General features: G+C 35.0%; 2 protein-coding genes across 2 annotated transcripts; both read left to right on the top strand.

Annotated features, from left to right (window-relative positions):
• The first annotated feature begins 997 nt into the window (after positions 1-997).
• On the top strand, positions 998-2,292 carry LOC107775514 (U-box domain-containing protein 4). The gene has a single exon (XM_016595252.2). It carries the CDS (start codon positions 1,151-1,153, stop codon positions 2,090-2,092), a length of 942 nt encoding a protein of 313 aa, XP_016450738.1. The 5' UTR covers positions 998-1,150; the 3' UTR covers positions 2,093-2,292.
• An 8,868-nt stretch (positions 2,293-11,160) lies between these two features.
• On the top strand, positions 11,161-17,633 carry LOC107775513 (uncharacterized). Its single transcript, XM_016595251.2, has 2 exons — positions 11,161-11,903; positions 17,044-17,633. The coding sequence occupies exons 1-2, from the start codon at positions 11,325-11,327 to the stop codon at positions 17,449-17,451; spliced, it is 987 nt and encodes a 328-aa protein (XP_016450737.1). The 5' UTR covers positions 11,161-11,324; the 3' UTR covers positions 17,452-17,633.
• The last annotated feature ends 3,732 nt before the right edge of the window (positions 17,634-21,365 follow it).

Raw genomic sequence — 21,365 nt, 5'->3', positions numbered from 1 at the left:
CTTTCCCTTAAGCATCACGTACAAATCACGTGTTATGTCTCTGTTAGGTTTTTAACGGGAGTGAGTATTTTTTGTTAGTGAGACTAAAAGTGCTTAAGTTTTGTAAACTTAAAGGACAAATAGTGCTAAGGGTTATATTTAGAGGACAAAGTTAAGTCTACCCCTAAAGATAAGGGATAATTTTGGTTAAAAACTCGTGAATTTTGCTACCATAACTTATTTGACAAATAATCAACTCGGAAACTTTTGCCCATCAACAAAATTTGCTAGAGCTTTTTATATAATGTATAATTGTATACTATAGAAAATGAAAACTCTAAGAAGAGAACGATCAAAATAGAAATTCATAAGGGCATGAAAAAATGGAAACTCTTTTGGGCAAAATACAAAGTCTGCCGGTTGATCCTAACCAAAAAGTATATAAAATATACTTATTATATGTACATACAAAAAAATATATATTTATTTTTTGGAACAATTAAAAATATATATTTCTCAATTGTTTTTGGTATGCCAGAAAAATTAGAATTTCTTATAATGTTTCATAAGCTACATAACTTATGTTTATCTGTAGAACAAACTTAATTTTATCTTCCCATATTGACAAATCGTTTTTATGTATATGTATTCTCTCTGTTACAGTTTATGTGAATCTATTTTCTTTTTGATTTGTTCCAAAAAGATTAATCCCTTTTTAAATTTGAAAATAATTTAACTTAAACTTCTAATTTTATCCTTAACGAAATATTTTTGTAACTACACAAATACTCTGACCCTTAAAAAATTCCGTGTACAGTCAAACTGGTTCATAAGATTAGAACGGGGAGAGTAGTTTATTTGTAAAAAAAGTCTTCATATTCCTCCATTAGCTTTGTTAATTCCAACAAATGTAAAGCTAAAAATTTAATATGCAAGTATTATGAAATTGTCATTGAGTTTCATCAAAATAAAGAGTTTTAAAGTCCAAATGGTAATTATTAATAGTTTGACTGACATTCAAAAACCACAGCACACCAAACGCTCTAACACAAAGTCAACAATGGCGTATCTAAATTGTTAACGTGAAAATTCCCTATTTAAAGGAAATTGTGATCAATTCAACCAATAGTAGTGCTGAAATTTTCCCAGGAGATATCGGAGAAGGCTGGAAATGGAGGTCAAACGAAGGGCGGTGAAGAACCTCGTTACGAAGCTGAGTTCCGTCTCGGAGCAGACACGTACAGAAGCAATTTGCGAGCTAAGATTGATCTCAAAGAACGATTCCGACAGCAGACCGTTGATCGGCGATGCCGGCGCTGTTCCGTATTTGGCGGAATCGCTCTACTCGTCGAACAAATTGTCTCAGGAGAACGCAACCGCCACGTTGCATAACCTCTCGATTTCTTCCAAGGACTTGCTGATGTCCACGCGCGGGGTCCTCGACGCACTCTCTCACGCTCTCCGGAATCCTTCTTCCCCTTTTGTCGCCCAGTGCGCCGCCGCCACCATCTTCAGCTTATTGACGGTCGAGTCTTATCGGTCCATCATCGGCCACAAGCGCGATATTCTCTTCGGGCTTGTAGATGTCATTAAAAGCCCTAATTCGGATTCTAGAACTGTAAAAGATGCGCTCAAAGCCCTTTTTGGTATTGGGCTTTACCCGCTGAATCGTGCTCAAATTATCGAGCTGGGGGCTGTACCCGCTTTATTTTCGTTGCTGTGTAATGACGGTAGAGCTGGGATATTGGAGGATGTTACAGCTGTCATTGCTCAAATTGCAGGGTGTGAGGAGAGCTGGGAGGCATTTAGGAAGGTATCAGGGGTGGGGGTACTGGTCGATTTGTTGGATAATTCGACTGGATCAAGCAGTCGAACTAAAGAGAACGCGGTTTCAGCGTTACTGAATTTGGTGCAATGTGGTGGAGAAGAGATTGCCGATAGTATTCGTGGCGTAGTTTTAGGGGCAGTGGATGGCATTATTGAAGTGGCGGAAAATGGAACGGATAAGGGCAGGAACAAAGCAATGGCGTTGTTGAAGATACTTGATGCGAGTTCCTGTATGTTTCAAGAGGAGCAGATGGGCTGCTTATCAAATTCAAACCATTCATTATGAGTATGTAAAATATATCTCTTTGGCTATGTTTGTATAGATACCTTTCTTTTAGATTTCGTGTTTGTACTCTTTGTGGTATTATAACAGTGAATGGGGAGTGAAAATGCATTAATGTGATTGGAAGAATTAGTTTGGATTGAGTACTAACAGAAACAAATGCAATACCAGTTGATTTGAATTTTCTCTCTTTTTAGTTCTAATTTGTGGATGCAACATTTCTTTTCACTTACCTTAAAATGTTTGAGGCGCTTCTTATTTGGTATTAACAGAATATTCAGAAATGTATTGTAGCAACAAGATATTGTTAAAAGGATCATTGCGTTACCTGCTTGATGATAAAGATATTGGCTGTGTGAGTGAAAACCAGAATTCAGTCTATTGTGTATGGACTTTACTGTTGGCCTTGATATGTGACCGGAATAATTATACATACAAGACGGTTAGTCTATTCTTATGTGCGCCAAGGCACTACCCTTTATAACTTCAGCAGGAGTTTGTTGGTTCATCAATGTTATAACTTTAATAGGTTTAACTCATTATTTGTTGTTCACAACACAAAGCACATTTGATTCAAGGCACTACATCTACGTGTCTAAACCCAATAGCTTGTGTTTCTTTTCTCCTAAACTTTTGAGATATGTGATCCTGCTTATTTAAGAAGACTTACTTGTTCTGTTTGGTGCATTGCAGATGAATAATTTTAATAAGTTCCAAGTATGGTTATTAGCATTTAATTCCCATGCATCTGTAATAGTTCCCGATTATCGATGTAGTGGCTGCATCACTTTAATTACATGTTCCATAGACAGAGACTTGAATTTGTAGCTTGTGGAGACCATCTTGTTAGACGACACATCTTCTGTTCAGCGCTTCAATAGCTATATATTTTTTCCTTGTTCTGTTTTGTGAAACATCTGACGTTATTTCTTATAAGCTTTGTTGGAGTTAATTGCTCACATTTCACAGTTAGTCTACTGTAAATTTGCACATTTCCCATTCTTGTCGCTAGATCAAGAAAGAACCATTGGAGTAGATACACAACAAATGTATGAGAACTATGAAATCCAGTTATTCTCTCTCTCTCTCTCTCTCTCTCTCTCTCTCTCTCTCTCTCTCTCTCTCTCTCTCTTGCTTTTGCTCTTTCATCCGTATTTATGGTTTTGGAACTTCAATATGGCTCTCTTAAACTAATATTCTAAATATTATTTCGAATATTAACAATGGCTGAGAAGATATTTTTAAGTAGTCTGCATTATTTCTAGCGTTTTTGGTTTCTGTAGGTACGAGCCTAAAATTTGCCTTTTGCGATGAATGAGCTTGTTATGCATACTGTAGAAGCTTAAGCAGAAGAACCAAACATTTTCCATGCTTTTGACGCTCGAGCTTCAGTGACTTGATTGACTTCTGTGCTTAGATCTAAAAGATTAGGTTTCGTTAGTTAAATAGATACTTTAACGCACTTTGCATTGTTATGCAATAGCTCGTTAAATACTAGCTTTATACTCTTTGTACTCTTTGCTCATTTACTTTTGGGATCATAAACTGGTAAGCAAGGTTTCTAAATATTTTCTTTACCCATGGTGACATCTCTTACTGCCAACAACATTTGACCTATGTAGACTTGCAGATTGGCTATGCTAGAACAAGTCAATAGAAACTGCATGTATCTTCACAGCGAACAACCGAGTAGTGATAACCATCAGTAGATTGATGGACTTTAGAATGTAATTAGGTTGTAACCACTTGATCCTTATCAAAAAGTTGCAAGCACTTCAAAAAATATGTACCTTCAAGTGGAAAAACAATGCAATTGCTGTATAGATGATTAATATATATCAACTTTACATATTAAAGAGTAAGTATATGAGTTGATTTGTCACTTATTGTTGTTGATTAGATTCTCTGTGACTTGTTGTCTTGTATGTTGTCACCGCACTGTAGTTGAATAATCTCATACCAACTAGATTAATTCAGGGGAAATCATCTGAGTTGATTTGTGTTTTCATGTGTTATGGTTAGATTAGATTGGTTTGTAACTCACGCCTTTATAATTGATTGATTACATGCCAACTTGTCTAATTCAAGGACATACCTGAACTGTTATCTTTTTTGCATATATTGTGGTTATATTAGATTGGTTTCTCCATGTTTAACAACTAAACCCATTACATAGTGGTGCCTAAGTTCTAAGGCAAAGAGGAAAACAGGGTAGACAGCAACTTAGAAGTATCATAGGCAGACAAAAGCTGTTGAAGCTTGAGGAAGAATTATTTATTTACTTAATTATGTCTTCAACACTCTGATGTGGTTAGTTGCTCTTCATCTGGAGAAAACTGCTCTTGGAATATCAAACGTATGAAAATGAATATAGTAGATGGACCTCGAGATCTAAATTTGTATTTACTTACTTAGCTTAAGTTTCGGACCTTTAGTATTAATTTAATATCTTTAGGTAGTGTTGAGCTTGTGAAGGTAGCAAATGAGGTGACACCATTATGTACCCACTGCACAATCTTGGAGTTGCTTCTCTAGCAATTTGGAGCTTATATGATGCATTATTTCAATTCATGTTTTTATTCTCAGTCATTCTCGAATTTGTATCTTCTGCCAGTTGTCTTAGCTATCCTTTTCCCCTCCTAGAAAAATGAGGTACCTTATGTCTGTACTGAACTCGGCCAAGGTTCCAATACTTTGCGTAGTCTTGTCCACTTAAAATGAGGTTTAGTTGCTCAAAATGCATTGACTATCTGATCTATTAACCAAGTGCCTATTCATGAAGTGTGAAACTCCAAATGGCTTTTTGGTGCATGGAATTTTGCTTTTGAGGAACTTTATCTCATTTGTTTTCTCAAGGGGGCAAATGAGAAAGAAGACATCCGTTAAATGAACGTCCTTGTACCTTTTCCCTTCAATTCGAGCTCACGATGTTCTGGCTTTCCAGTTCATTCTAAGTCTTCATATTTCTACATAAGAAGAGACGGTTCTATATAGACGCAATACTGATTTGCTACGATTTGTGTAGGAAAAGGTAAGCTGTATGTGGACTCAATACTGTTATATCTGGTAATAGTTTTATATTCTAAAGATTATTCACAATTTTCTGTTGAGAATTTCAGTAACAGAGGCAATTTGAGACTAGTAATTGTTGAGATGTTTTTGATATACAAAAATCTGTGACAAGCATGTAAGAATTTCACATATCATGAGACGACGTTATCAATGTAATCAACGCGACCTTCATGTGTCTGATATAAACTATAGTATTTGTGTATAACCATACTGTTTACCCCAAAATTCGAGTAACAATTAAAACTTATATTGTGGTTTTAAGGATATGTGATTTAATTCAATGCCAATTGATAAACAAAGAATTAAATAAAGAATAAAATAGATCAAACCAGCGTGTAAGCTAAATCTCGACCTCGATCTGTGATAATCACGAGGTATGATAATGGGAATAACAAATGATAAAACAACTCTGATGAATAGTAAATGAAATAACAAGAGAATGATGTGCGTATATTTTCTTATCAGTGAACAATGTGTTTTACAAACGGATGGGATGGGATCCCCCTTTATATAATAGGGGAGTCCTAAATAAGGTACATTTCTAATTATAGTAGGAAATCATATTTGACAACTGTTTAATCACTGAAGATCAATCCATTCTGAAATTCACGCCGTGGTCTCCGATCCGTTGCGGATATCTCGCTCTTTCCGTTACTGAATCTTATCGGCATCATCTCGAAGCACGCCTTCTTCTGACCTCGGTAAGTGTTATCGACCTCGACCTTAGAAAAGAACTTTGACCCCGAACTCGACGTTCTGGTCTTCCGACGTGATATCACTTTTTCCATTGAGGGACGAAATTGGGTAGTCCCGATTTCCACCGTATACACATACATAAGTCATAACTCATAACGATCTCAATACGATGAGTCAACAACAACCACCAAATATATAATACTATAAGTGGGGTATGAGAAGGATAGTGTGTAGATAAATCTTACCCCTATCTTGGGGTAGAAAGATTGTTTCCGATAGACCCTCGGCATATCTCAATACGATGAGTCGATGATTGATATTATAACGATGCTTTTCCGAAGAATATGTGTTGGTTTTCACGAGTCAGTCGATTACTCGTGGTGCATGATCGACCATGTGGCAATTCCAACAGCTCTATCACCGTTGATTTAGCGGTTCTCGTATGTGTCATTTAAGCATAAATATCTAAGAATTAGATCAGCTGCAGCTAATCACTGCCTATAGCAATTTGCAATTTGCATCCCATAGCGAATCGAGCACGAATGTCTCACCACTAAGACTAAGACTATAAGTGCTCCAAACCATTATAGGAGAGATAACGACTTCCTTGATACGAGAGTACACCACTTTTAGGCTAAATGTCAAATGCATAATTGTCGAGATGTTTTTTATTTACAAAAGTCAGTGATTTTCCCATTTTACTTAAATTGTGTACAAAAGACACACCAAATCGGACAAGCACTATAACGAACAAATCCTAATGGTAATTAAATATGCTGATAAATTGAAAGAAAAGGTTGGCAGCAGTAAAAGGCAAAAGCCTTTGATGGAGAAAAGATCTCGCCCTAGAATATCTTTGGGTGGATAGTCCCCACGTGTACGTGAAAAGTCAGCAAAATGTGGAGAATAGGCAAAAAGGTTGAAAAGTGAGTGGTAATGCCCAAAAAGTTAAAAAGAAGCAGCTAATAAGTTGGAATGACGAAAGCGCATTGGCTAGTGGCAAAAATTAAAGAGAGTATTACTGTACATTATAAAAGTAAACTACCGAGGGTCAGGGTCTGTTTGGTGGTGTAGTTTGTATTGTTTTCAGATGTGACTCACTTTTGCATTTGAATCCGCCGTGTTAGGTTTGGCTATCGTGATAAATTAATGCCGCTGTGAGCTATTTGTAACAAGGTGGCCATATTTTTCAGTAAATTGGTGAGCATTTTGCAAAGAATTTCTATCTCCTTGTTTACTTATGTATGCTATCTTAGTATTTCTGATATCGTACAAGATTTGTTAAGGATCGACTCATTTTTAAAGATAATTTACAATTATTAAATAAAATTGAAATAAAATAGTAGGAATCAAAAGCGATTTGGGGCTTTGATTGGCAAAAGCGATTTTGGTTTTTTAGCCACCAGTTGGTGGATTAGCCTCCAGTAAGCTAATAAACTTCCTCGTAGCTCCAACTTATATAAGGGGATCATTAAATCGCCATATATTAAGCATTAATTCTATCCTGACTAAGCAACCAAAATTTTATTTGTCGAGAATGAAGATAGTATATTTTGTTTACTTCGTATAATTTTAACGTTTTCATTTATCATTTAAAAATTAGAAAATCTAAAATCAATTCATTTTGATCCTCAAGTAAAAGTGTAGCGTTTAATTTTATAGTACCCGTAAATCTTAAGTACAATAGCTTGAAAACAAGTAAACGGCGAAATTTCCAAAAAAACCCTTTAAGCTAACAGGTGAAGCATACACAGGGGTGTGCATTCGATTTATCGATTCGATTTTGACCCTTATCGATTATCGATTTGTACATATGCTTATCGTTTTCGTTTCAATAAGGTTTCAATTTTTTCGATTTCGATTTATCGATTTTTGGGGCTTACCGATTCGGTTATCGATTACACCAATAAGAAAATTTGTGGAATTCCACGGAAAGTATATCGCTATAAACACGCCTAACTAATATGGACAAAAAGAAGCTAAAATAAGACGAACACCGTTTATAATATAAAAATTGTGTCAACAAGCACATGCAACGAAACTAAAGTAAGAGATCAAATGTATGTCACCAACACTCCAACGGTATAAAAAAAACAAAACAAAATACATCATCACGGCTAATTCTGTTTTCCATTAATTTGAACTTCATTTCCTTGAGCTTTAAATATGATCATTCCTTAAATGTGGTAGAGGAAATAATAGGGTTAGGGATTTAGGGTAAAGGAAAGGGTATTATAAAATAAGGGTAATTTTTTTTTGTTTGTTTGTCTTTTTGGTATATCTTATCGGTTTATCGATAAACCGATAACCGAAGAGGATAAAATCGAAGTCGAAATCGATAACTCGATAAGGAAAATTTCGAAATCGAAATCGAAATCGATAAATCGATAAACCGATAACAAATAATCGATTCGATTTATCGATAAACTGATTCGAATGCATATCCCTATGCATACATGTTGACCCTAAGCTCCTCAAAACTCCCCCTTGTTAATAGTAGGAATATAATTGGCAATCAAACCTGATTTTCAGTAAATTGTGCAGCAGTCCATTAGATATTCTTTGGGGTCGTTTGGTACTTGGGATAATATGAGATAAGATGCGGGATTAAATTTATACCGTATTTAGTTGGTAATATAAATTTATCACGATATAAATTTAATCCCAGATTTAGTTCAGGATATCTCATCATATCCCACGTTATCTCATCAAACTTGGGATTATTTTATTCCACCTCCCATATGGTATAAATTAATCATGAGATTATAATCCCGGGATAATTTAATCCGCACACCAAACGACCCCTTTTTGTATCATTCTAGAGACCTATTCTAAAAAGTTTTCTCAAACGTCGATTTTTTTTAATTATATATGCATGTTTGGAATTTTTTTCAGTAGTTTTCTCCGAAAGGTATTCTCAATTTTTTGTAGTAAAAAGGGATTTTAAATTTTTTTTTCTTCAAAAAGTTCTTCTTCCCTAGTTAATACTCACAAATACATCAAAAACTATTAATACAAACAAAAATTTTTTGAGCAAGTATTTTTATACAAACAATACTTTCAAACAACTTTTTCTAAAGTTGTCCAAACAGCAAAATTTCGATTTACGCTATAATTTCACTTTTGCCATAACACTATTGAAGGTAAATAATGACTAAACATCGACAGTTAATTTTAAATCAAAATGGCATATACCTGAAATAGTTAAAAATACTTTGGCTACTGTCAAACTAATCTTTGCATCTTTTTAAGTGGTTAGTATGTTTTGAGGTCTCAAGTGCTCAATGATACTCCACCAAAAATTGAGAAATTTCATAAAAAGGCCCACTGCCTTATTTAAGTGGCAGGAAATTATGCCGGATGTAACTTTCTAGAAGCAACATTTATATTTTGAACCCTAAATTTTTGGTAATATAACCCCAGGCCAGCATTTTAAAGTTTGTTGTCACAATTTTGACACATGCTGTCAGATGTCAGAATTCTAGCAGCATACAGCGTACTTCAAAATTCTAGCAGTATACTTTAAGATTATAGCACGATGCTCCAAAATTCTAACAACGTGCTTTAAAATTCTGGTAGTGTACTTTAACATTATAGCAGGATGCTCCAACATTCTAACAATGTGCTTTAAAATTCTGGCAGCGTGCTTCAAAAAATATTGATAGTGTACTTTAAGATTATAGCAGGATGCTCTAAAATTCTAACAACGTGCTTTAAAATTCTGGCAGCGTACTTCAAAACTCCGGCAGCGTGCTTCAAAAAATGTTGGCAGTGTACTTTAAGATTATAGCAGGATGCTCCAAAATTCTAACAACGTGCTTTAAAATTCCGACAGCGTGCTTTAAAATTCTGCCAGCGTCCTTTAGTTTCATTCTCCATTTGAGTAATAAGACACAAAATGTGATGTGTAGGCTAAGTATACACTACAAAGTGAATTATATCGATCACAAGCAAAAACTTAGTATTTAAGTGTAAAAAAATAAAATACGAATTCATTATGTATCGAGCTTTGCACTGTGCGCGGCTAAAAATTTCAAAGTTATAGAAAGAGAAAAAGAATGGTAGTGATAAAATGAAGTGGGTGACAGTCCCACGTGACTGGTCACCAATTATCGGTGGATGTCATGGTTGGCTTCATATCAACGCTAACAGCCAAAAGAAATATGCCCCAAAATCACATTTCAAACAAAGTCACAAAACCAACACCTTACTCACCGAAAAAGATAACACTAACAAAAAGTTGGAAAAAAAAAGTTGGATTACTATCATTAACTCATTTGACAAAGTTAACACTGCCCATCTTTCCTTCTATCGTTTTGGTTGGGCACTATAACTTTCTTTTCCTTTTACTTTACACTAATAGGCTAGTGGTTTTTCTCCTGTTGTCTCTCTCGTTTGTTGGACAAATTAGGTGAAATAAAGTAAATCGGTGAATTATGGTTAATTAAGTGTAGGTGACATTATGCTTAACAAATTCAAATCTTCTTGCTGTTAAGTGGAGTATTTTTGTAAAGGATGTTTTTGCAAATAGCCCGTTATACTCATTGTTTATTGTTTATTTTTTTTAATTATATACTCGGATTATACATTGATTATATATAATTATACATATATATTACATAAATTATGCATATATTATACTTTCACTGAATATTTTTAGTTTAAGTGATTAAGTGAGCGGTTATTTGAGTTAATTTTTTTTTTTTTCCTTGAGACCTGAAATAGTAAATTTTTTGACATGAAATATAGGGAGCGAGGTTTGCGTACATTCTACCCCAAACTTCATTTCGTGGGATTACACCGGGTACGGGTATGTATGTTGTTGTTGTTGGTGGTGAGACCTGAAGTAGTAAATTTTTTGACAGGAAATGTTGTTCTGATAGAGTATATATACACATTTAGATCAAGCAAACACATTTAACTATTTTCGTTCATATGATAATAACCAAGTGAAAGAGATCGAATTGAACTTTAAATGTGATAGTATTTCAGTCTTCTTCTTTCGATTACCTTTATATGACTATAAGTACTCACATTGGTAATGTATCTTCTTTTTTTGCCTATGTATAAGTCTAGTCACTGAGATTCTAAGAGAATAATAATTAAGTCGTTTAAAATGTTTATAAACAATTACAGCTGTCCAACGCGAGCATAAAGTTTGATTCGGTTATTGTGATATAGCAAATATTATCTTAAAACAATCACTAACAAGATTTTTCTTATGTCACTCTCTATATGTTTAAGAAATTCCATGATTCTCCTTAATGCATAAAGTTGACAACCTTTTGAAATTACAAGAGCCTAGCTATGTCTCAATTTACTTAGCTACTATTATACTCTTTCCTTTTTAATTTCCTCTTTCTTTCTACCTCTCAATTCCTCTCCCCCATATATTGCTAGCGCCTAGCGGTTATGTATAACAACTAGAAGATATTAGTCATAGGAAATGAAAGAGGATTAGATACATATGGATCAAGAAATCTCTAATAAAGATGATTTCTTTCCAAGAAATAAGCAGCAAAATTACCATGTTGCCACTGGCAATAATACGAGTGATAGGCTGAAGAGAGATGAATGGAGTGAAGGTGCAGTTTCATGCCTACTCGAAGCTTATGAAGCTAAATGGATACTTCGTAACAGAGCTAAGCTCAAGGGACAAGATTGGGAGGACGTGGCTAAACACGTGTCGGCGCGTGGTAATTCCACGAAATCTCCTAAGACTCAGACGCAGTGTAAGAATAAAATTGAGTCAATGAAGAAACGGTACCGATCGGAATCCGCCACCGCCGCTGATGCTTCTTCGTGGCCGCTTTATCCTCGCCTTGACCTTTTGTTACGTGGAAATAATGCTTCAGCAGCTTCAACTTCTGTTATTCCTCCTCCACCGCCGGCTGTGGTGGAACCGCCGCAGCCAGTGACAGTACTACCACCGCCACCTCCGGCTCCTGTCCCTCCGCCTCCTCCACCGCCGCCGCCGATGGCTGTGCCAATTGGGAATGGTGGTCAGAATTCGAATGGGTCTAATGGTGTTGATAGAGCTGCAAAGGTTAGTCAAGCGTACTCTATATGCATCCATTTTCTCAATTATTTGTTTTACAATTTTAACTACGATTATTCACTATTTTCAATTCAAAAAGAAGAAGAAGAGAGAATCTTAATTTGAAACAATTATGATCTTGATAGAGGGAGACATAAATCCCTATATATGTCACTATGATTTTTTAACGCACTCATCGCCACCAAGTTTCGAGAATATGGTTCAATTCAAATGGTTAGTAGTTGAAATAATTGTAGAAGAAAAGAGATATAGCGTTGGTGCTTAAAATGATAGCTTTGCATTATTGCATTATTAATGTTAAGAATTAACGACGGAGAGAATTTTGAACCCCACCTTTTGCAAAAAGTGTTTTTATGCTCCCTCATTGTGTACTTTTGTTTTCTGAGGTCAAAGAGTCGTTATGAATGTTTAATGGTTTCGCGGTTCACTTTTGACTTTTCAAGTCTCTTAAAAAAAATAATAAATAAAGTGCATAATTTATTATAATATTCATATTAATTGATACATATTTTATTGGATTTGAGAAATGATTTGAAATGAGTAATAAATACTGTGGGTATAATAGGAAAAAAATTATTTGCGTAAAATGACAAGTAAAAATAAAAATCTATTTTTAATATACATGTCAAGTAAAAGTGAAGGAGAGAGTACAAAATAGAAAATAATAATAATACTATGATAATAATAATAATAATAATTAAGCAAGTAATTAATTAATGGAATTGCACAATGAACCACCTTTCAACACAGAGAGCTCACTCGTTAGCGATTTCACTAACAAATACTTCCCGAAGGAAATGTTTGAAGTAGCACACATTTCATGTATTTGGTGTGTGTATGATTAAGTAAATGATCATCATTTGAAGATTACATCTGGATAAGAACATATTAAAGTTGGATTTTATTCATTTTCAATATGTGAAAAAGGATTACTTTGGAAAATTAACACGGTCTAATTTTGAGCTATATATACGAAATTGATCTTTATAATTGAAGTTATATACTCTATAATATAAAACTTAGCCACACAAGTAACAAGAACACACAAACTTTGAAATATTATTTTCAAGCACTAGCTAGAGCGAAATCCATCACATCTAGCTTCCAATATGGACATGTCTGAAGTTCACATTGTGCATTCGACAATCTTTTACTCGAATATCTGTATTTTTTCCTTTCGTCTTCTTTTACTCAAGTATCTACATATCAAATTTGTCTGTAAAAAAAGTTACAATAACGAAATTAACTTGCACGATAGTAGGAGTTACTGATAAAACCATGCTTCAAAATCTGCGCAGTTCTATACTAAACACATGCTTCTCGAAAATTAAGATCATCTCGAAAATCCATAAACTCTTTGGATTTTTATAAATAGATCAAGGAAAATCCATAAACTCTTTGGATTTTTATAAATAGATCAAGACATCAAATTATGTCTTTCTCAAGTCTGATTGTTCTTCCTCGAGATCAACTAGGAGTGTGGCCGGACGCTTCTTGATAATTAATCTGTTGTTTGTGGCTTAAAAACCCATTGTCCTAATAGATTTTGGAAAGGAAAACCTATAGTCCTTGTCAAATTGGGAAACCTTTCTCTTATATGTTTGGGACCTTTTGGGATCCATATATAGGAGTTGTAGTTGGGGATTCTATAGATTGTATTATGTTTTTCTTCTCATTCATAGTGGAAAACTCTCTATGCTTTTGTCCCGAGGATTAGGCTTAGCCGAACCTCGTTAAATCCTTGTGTTAATTTTTCTTCTCTATTTGCTTTGTGTGTGATTGTGTGCTAGTTAACTCACGATATTTTGCAACAACTGTTATCAGAGCAAGGTTTGGGCTTCTACATATAATCTAGGGTTAAGATGTCTTCATCATCTTCAACAAAGTACGAAGTAGAGAAATTTGACGGAGGTTCTAGTTTCAATCTATGGAAGATTAGGATGAAATCGTCCCTGGTGTTACAAAAATTATGGAAATCAATCGATGAGGATTTTCCTGAAGATATGAAAAGACAAAGCAGGAAGACCTGAAGGAGAGGGCTTTGAGTGCGATCTTCATGAGCGTTACAGATAGCGTTCTTCGGGAAATTGCTAAAAAAACTTCTGCAGCAACGGCATGGAAGAAGTTGAAAGTTCTGTATTCTAAGAAATCGGTGACAAACCGCCTCTACCTGAAAAAGAGGTTATACAATCTCCGTATGAACGAAGGTACACCTGTTAAAACTCACTTTGATGAGTATAATTCAATTATAATGGACCTGAAGAATGTGGATATCAAAATTGAGAGTGAGGATCATGCCTTGATTGTGTTATGTTCTTTACCACAGTCTTATGATACTTTTCCCGATACACTGCTATATGGGAAAGATAGCATTTCACTAGAAGATGTTAGTAATGCACTAAAATCTAAAGAGTTGAAAAAAAGCTTTCCAGACAGCAGAATTGAGGGCGATGGTCTTATGATTAGAAGAAGAACACAACAAAAGGAATTTAACAGGAAAAAGTTAACCGCAAAATCAAAGTCCAGAGCAAGGAAGCAACACTGTTATGAGTGTGGGGAGCAAGGTCACTACAAGAGAGATTCTCCTAAGTTGAAGGAGAAAAGAGGGAAGCAGAAAATAGATAATTCGGCAAATATTGTTGACACTACAATAATTCTGATGATAGTGACTATGTAGGGAAAGTTTGTGCTGTGAGTTCTAGTCATGGACAAAATTCTTGGGTTCTTGATTCTGGTGCTACTTTCCACATTTGTCCATACAAGAATTGGTTTGTAACTTACAAACAAATGAGTGAGACTGTCTATATGGGAGGTGCTAATCCATTACCAGTAGAGGGGGTTGGTAACATCAAATTGAGAATGTTCGACGGAATTATCAGAAACATTGAGAGTTGGCATGTTCCTCGGATAAAGAGAAATTTGATTTCTCTTTCGACTTTGGATAATCAAGGGTATAAATTTCACTCCGAGAATGGAATACTTAAACTGTGTAAAGGCCCCATGGCACTCAGGAAGAGTAAACTACATTCTAAATTGTATTATCTTCAGGCCAGTGTAGTTGAAGGGGAAGCTGCTATAGCTTCTGGGAAAAGTGATCTGAATCAATCTTAGTTGTGGCACTTGCGACTTGGCCATATGAGTGATAATGGATTGTCTTTGTTGAGTAAGCAGAATTTGTTGAATGGGTACAAAAATTAAGTTTTGAATTTTTGTGAGAATTGTGTATTTGGTAAACAGACAAGAGTAAAGTTCATCAAGAAGGCCGAGCACAAGACCAGAAACAAGTTAGATTATATACACTTTGACTTGTAGGGTCCAAACAGAGTTCCCTCCAAGAGTGGTGTCGGGTATTTTATGACTTTGATTGATGATTACTCAAGGATGGTGTGGGTGTATTTTCTGAAAACAAAAGATGAGGCATTTTCGACATTTGTTAAATGGAAAACGATGGTTGAGAGGCAGACGGAAAGAAAAGTTAAGCGTCTTCAAACTATCAATGGGTTGGAATTTTGCAATTCTGAGTTCGATAATTTCTGCAGCATGGAGGGCATAGTGAGACATCGCACTTGTGTCGGAACACCACAACAAAATGGTGTTGCAGAACATATGAATAGAACGCTTTGTGATAGGGCACGAAGCATGCTCTCACCCTCATGTGTTAGCAAAGATTTTTGGGCTGAAGCAATCAATACAACTTGTTATTTGGTCAATAGATCTCCATCCACAACTATTGAGTTCAAAACTCCTTTTGAGGTATGGTCCGGTTCGCCTGCTTATTATTCAAATTTAAGGATATTTGGTTGTCCTACTTATGCTCATGTGAGGGATGGAAAACTTGAGCCGAGGGCAAAGGAGTGCATATTTCTAGGGTATGCAACTGGAGTGAAAGGTTATAGGTTGTGGTGCACAAATGAAAAGACTCCAGGGCTAATTATTAGTAGAGATGTAACATTCAATGAATCTGCCTCACTGGACAGTCAGAGGAAGAAGGCAATAGTAGAAATAGATCGTGGTGTCAGTGACCGCATAGAGCTAGAAATTGAATCTCCACTAGCTCAGCCTAGTAGTTCTAAAGTAGAGGAAGTGGAAGAGGTGCAAAATATTGATCAAGACGATAATGTTGATGCACCTGCGCAACAACAACCATATAGCATTGCAACATGCAGAGAGAAGAGAGTGATCAACCGACCGCAAAAGTTTGCAAACGTAGTTGATGGGAATCTTCTTGGATATACGAATCATGTGGGATTTGATTTGGTAGTTGCAGAGACCGCTGATGCGTTTGAGTGTTATAGCTATCCAAAAGCTATTTCGGGTACAAAACCAAATCGACGGATTAGTGCTATGGCTGAAGAGATCAAGTCTCTTAACAAGTTTAGGCATTGCCTAGACTTGGTTGATGCGTGCGGCAATCAATAGAGCCCTTGCGAGGGCTGAGGGCAAGGTAGAGAGACGTTGTTCCTGTTGATGAAGAAAATTCAAGCCAAGGGGAAGATTTGTTATTTGTGGCTTGAATTATTTCCTTATATTTTTTAGGAAACCCATAGTCCCTATAGGTTTAGGAAAAACCATTGTCCTAATAGATTTGGGAAAGGAAAACCTATAGTCCTAGTTAAATTGGGAAACATTTCTCTTATATGTTTGAGACCTTTTGGGATCTATATATAAGAGTTGTAGTTGGGGATTCTATAGATTGTATTGTGCTTTTCTTCTCATTCATAGTGGAAAACTTTCTCTGCTTTTGCCCCGAGGATTAGGCTTAGCCGAACCTCGTTAAATTCTTGTGTTAATTTTTCTTCTTTATTTGCTTTGTGTGTGATTGTGTGCTATTAACTCACGATATTCCGCAACATAATCAAAAACTTTAAGAAGAAGATCTATACAATGCTCGATTTTTATGGAGATGAAATACATAGGGAGGTCCGCATATACGTTCGAAAAATACATTGATCTAGCCCCGAAATCACGGAGAATAATCCGAAAGAAAAATTAAGAGAACAAATAAAATTGTACCCACAAGTACTCATCAATAAAATTACTTTATCTTCAAAAGAAAAAAAAGTTGTACACTATGTATCTTTTATAAGGAGCATGAAATTAAAGTTCCCTAATTTAGTTCTTTTTTCAGGAAGACACAATGGATGCCAAATTGTCGGACAATGCAGCAATATCAGACAAAAATGCAATGGATACAAACAGCAGCACACCGGCCCTCTACAGCGACGACAAGAGCAAGTCGAAGAATGTGAAAGTGAGATCAATGGAGAAAAGATCAAAGAACAAGCGAAAGAGGGCGGAAGGTTGGGAAATTGGGGAGAGTATAAGATTGCTAGCAGAAGTAGTAGTGAGGTCAGAGCAAGCAAGAATGGAGACAATGAGAGAGATTGAGAGAATGAGAGCAGAAGCTGAGGCCAAAAGAGGTGAAATGGACCTCAAACGAACAGAAATAATTGCCAACACTCAACTTGAGATTGCTAAGCTCTTTGCAAGTATTGCCAAAGGAGTTGACCCTTCCTTGAGAATTGGAAGAAGTTGAGAAATAATAACTAACGTTGTCTCCATCTTTAAGATTAGGACTAGCAGTTCCATTTATCTTAATGATGATTTGTATCTTAAAGATCTTTACAATATCGATCACTTCTTCCTTTGAAAATGACAGAGGAATAATCCATCAATTGACCGTGTCTTAATCTCAAACTAGTTAAAATCGTGTCTATGAATCATCTATACTCCTTTTGCTCTATTGATCATACTCATTTTGTTTAAATAACAAATAATTTGTTTTTCAAGACACATTAAAGGTCAATTCAATGTTGCCTAAATATCACGCATGCACGGAATATATGTATGTTTCTAGCGAACATCAGACCAAGTTTTAGTATAAAACTATAAATACAACTACTACATCAGAATCACAAATAATTGGTATCATTTATATGAATTTTTACCTTCTATTATATATTGTTGTTAGTTAACTTCACATTAAGTTTTGAGAGCTTGTACGTTATTTTAGACAACTTCCATCCATATGCCTTTTTATCACATTCAATCATTATTATATAATGGAATATGGGTGTTTAATTAGACCCCGTATATAATTGAATTATTCAAACTCTTATATATGAGTATACATACATACTACCATTTATTGGTTTGAGCCCTGGGTATGGACTCGTCTTTGTTAAGGAGCGCTTAACCCTCCAATGTGGGACTTCCCGGCGCGAATCCGAATTTGGTCGGACCCCAATGCGAGTACCGTATACCAGGTAGGAAACCAAAAAAAAAGAGTATACATACATACTAGGAGTACCATTTAACATTTACACTTCCATGATATTTTCCTTATGAGAAGGCCCAATCCATAACAATGGAATTGAAGTATTTATTTTTATTTTTTTTGGGATTTTTCATTTCTATACACTATTTGAAACTTTATTATCCTTAATGTCTATGTTTAGTTAATTACCCGGCATAAATAAGTTTTGTTTACAAAATATATACAATCCACCTTAAAAGGTCCACAATCCATTATTTGTAGTGTTTTTTACCTTCCTATACCATATATGAAACCTTATTACCCTCAATGTTTAAGGATTGTGTTAATTACATTTCAGCATACCAAATTACCATTTATATACCACAATTCAAATTAAGGGTATAATTAATGCTTCATTTATACTATGCGTTAATTTAGGAGCGTATATTCTCCCATTTTCGTTTACCCGCCTCTCTCTCCTCCCACCCTCCACACCCCCCACGTTTTACCTTCAGTTAATTCCCACATTTTCGTATACTCGCCTCTCACCCATGTTTACCATCAGTTACTACGATTCTACAATTTTCTTTTCCAGTTAATTTCACAAAATCCTATTTTGAAGTTGCATCTGTTTTTTCAAGTCCCAAATCATGAAAAAAATCAGCACTCCAAAAAAAAAAAGCTTTAAAAGCTACAATAGCTGATATCCCATCCTTTGATTTGGGTGTTTTAACACCAAAATCACCATCCAAAAACGCAAAATCGACACATGCAAGTGAACCTACTACTAGTATTTCATCTCCTAGACAAATTCGTGTGGAGATGAGAACCAAGCATTTGCACGATGTTGATGCTGGTGGAGGTGATAAACCAGTCGAGAAACAACTCAAACGAAAGGGCAAAGAGTTGTGTGCAAATGATGATTTTGTTGAACATTCCCCTAAAATTCCATCTGTGAAAAAACCCAAGGTCTCTCCTCCTTCATCAAAACCGAAAAAGAAGAAACCCTCCAAAAAAGTACCAAAATTGGTTCACAAAAAGATTTTGGTAAAGGTAAACACTAATTATTATTTTTTACAGTTTTTTAGTGTGATTTTGGTTGTAAAAATCTGTTGTTCAAGTGTTTTTTGGTAAAATGTGGAATTGTCCAAATTTTGTAGATTGTTTGTCTCAATTTTGTAGGTTAATTGTAATTGTAATTTTTAGACAGTGCATAAATGTAATCATTTTGTAGTTGTTTTGTAGTCTGCTGGATAAATTGTAGATAAGGTATATTTTTTTTGTATGTTGCTACATTTACCTTCATACTAACTACAATTTATCTACATTTTGTGAGTTACTTGAGCTAACTGTTATATTTTTGTAGTTATAGAGCTGTGGTGACCTTTTTCGTCCTTATTGTTTTAAGATAATGTTTACATGTGTAGATGTCCTGTATTGTTTTGTAGTTATAGGTGTGGGTAGGCTGTTCTTCTATTAGTTATATTTTGTAGTTATCATGTAGTTATATGTAGATTACTACTTCTTTTTTATGCTAACTATTAATGTTCAATAATTTTTTATTTTCTGCAGAATGGCCATTACTTTGCACCACAAAATGTTGATTGTGGTGTGCTTAGATTCCACAGTTGTGTGATCCGAGCATACCTAGCCAGATAAAAGCTTTACTCTCTCCAAATGCTTTAAAGCTTTTCCAAAAAACTTGTTTTGGTTACTTATTTGGTCTCCCCACAATCAGTATGCAAAACCAAGCAATTCATCTTCTGATGAAGTATGAATTGTCAAGTCTACTGACTCATATTTTTCAGTACTATTGAAGGGTGAAAAATTGAATTTTTCCTTGAGAGAATTTGGGTTGATTACTGGTCTAAATTTTGTGAATAAGTTTTCAGACTATGGTTACACTTCCACTTATGAATTGGGTATAGACTTCTTGCTAATGTTGCCTGGGATGTAGTTGACTATGTCATCATGCCTGTGAACATTGTAGAGAATTTCCATTGGTTGTTGCTCGTTTTTGACATAGCGGACATGCAACTTTATGTTTATGATTCCATGGTGTCTTCAAACCGTCATAATACTATTGAATCATTGGTTGATAAGTTTTCAATCATTATCCCTTTATATTTGTCTTGCACTGGTTTCTACAGGAAACATAATGACATTGACTTCAAGACCACAAAGGCATACATTGAGAAACCAATTACAGACCCTCTCAATATACAGTGGATGGTTGCGGAGATTCCACAGCAAAAGGAAGGATCACTGTAAAAAAACTATTCTCCTTTTTTATATGTTTAATTATTTTACTTTAATCAATTGTTACATAATAAAAAAATTTGATCTTATGCAGCGATTGTGGTGTATTTGTGGCGGCTTTTACGGAGTATGTTTGCCTTGGAGATTTGGCAATCCCAAAAGAAGATCTTTCTGATATCGACCAACACCGTAGACGCTATGGAGCTCTACTATGGGACTATGCTACAAAGAAGCAAGAAGATGGGTCAATCAGTGAAAGTGAGGTTACAGGCAGGCTAGTAAGGAGGAAGGGTGCTCCTGCTAAAAATGAGAGGACTAGAGTACAGAGAAAGAAGAAATAGAGTCTTGTGTTCCTAGTTTAGTTGATGTCATTTTGTAGTTGAAGTGGAATACACTGTAGGAAATATGTCATTTTGGTTGTTTACATCACTTTATCTTCATTACATTAAACTCGAGTACTCTGATTTGCTAGAATACAATTTGCCTTTAATCTTCAAGTAATTTTTATGAAATACCTTCAAGTTCTAGGTAATTTCTGTATATAACTGTCATTTGTAATTAAGGTACACAGCCAAAATATGAAATAAATACAGGAATCATATAAATAAATTATCCACAATTAATCTACAAATCATCTACAAATTATTAACAAGACAACAATTTAAATACATTTAAACTACAGTTTAACTACAAATCATCTACAAATTATTAACAGGACTACAATTAGACTACATCTAAAGTACATTTTAACTACAATCTGGAAACAGTTTACATTAAATGAATTCTTCATTAATATTAGTTGTTTTGTATATAGTAAATATTAAAGTTTAACTAAGCTATAAAAAAGACAAATTTAGATGCCTGACAGAATACATAAAATCATATTAAACGCAAATACACAAATTGTAGTATACTTCATAATCATCTTCAAAAAC

This window comes from Nicotiana tabacum, chromosome 7 (assembly GCF_000715075.1).
Source record: "Nicotiana tabacum cultivar K326 chromosome 7, ASM71507v2, whole genome shotgun sequence".
Taxonomy (NCBI): Eukaryota; Viridiplantae; Streptophyta; class Magnoliopsida; order Solanales; family Solanaceae; genus Nicotiana; species Nicotiana tabacum.
This window is presented reverse-complemented; position numbering and strand designations above follow the sequence as displayed.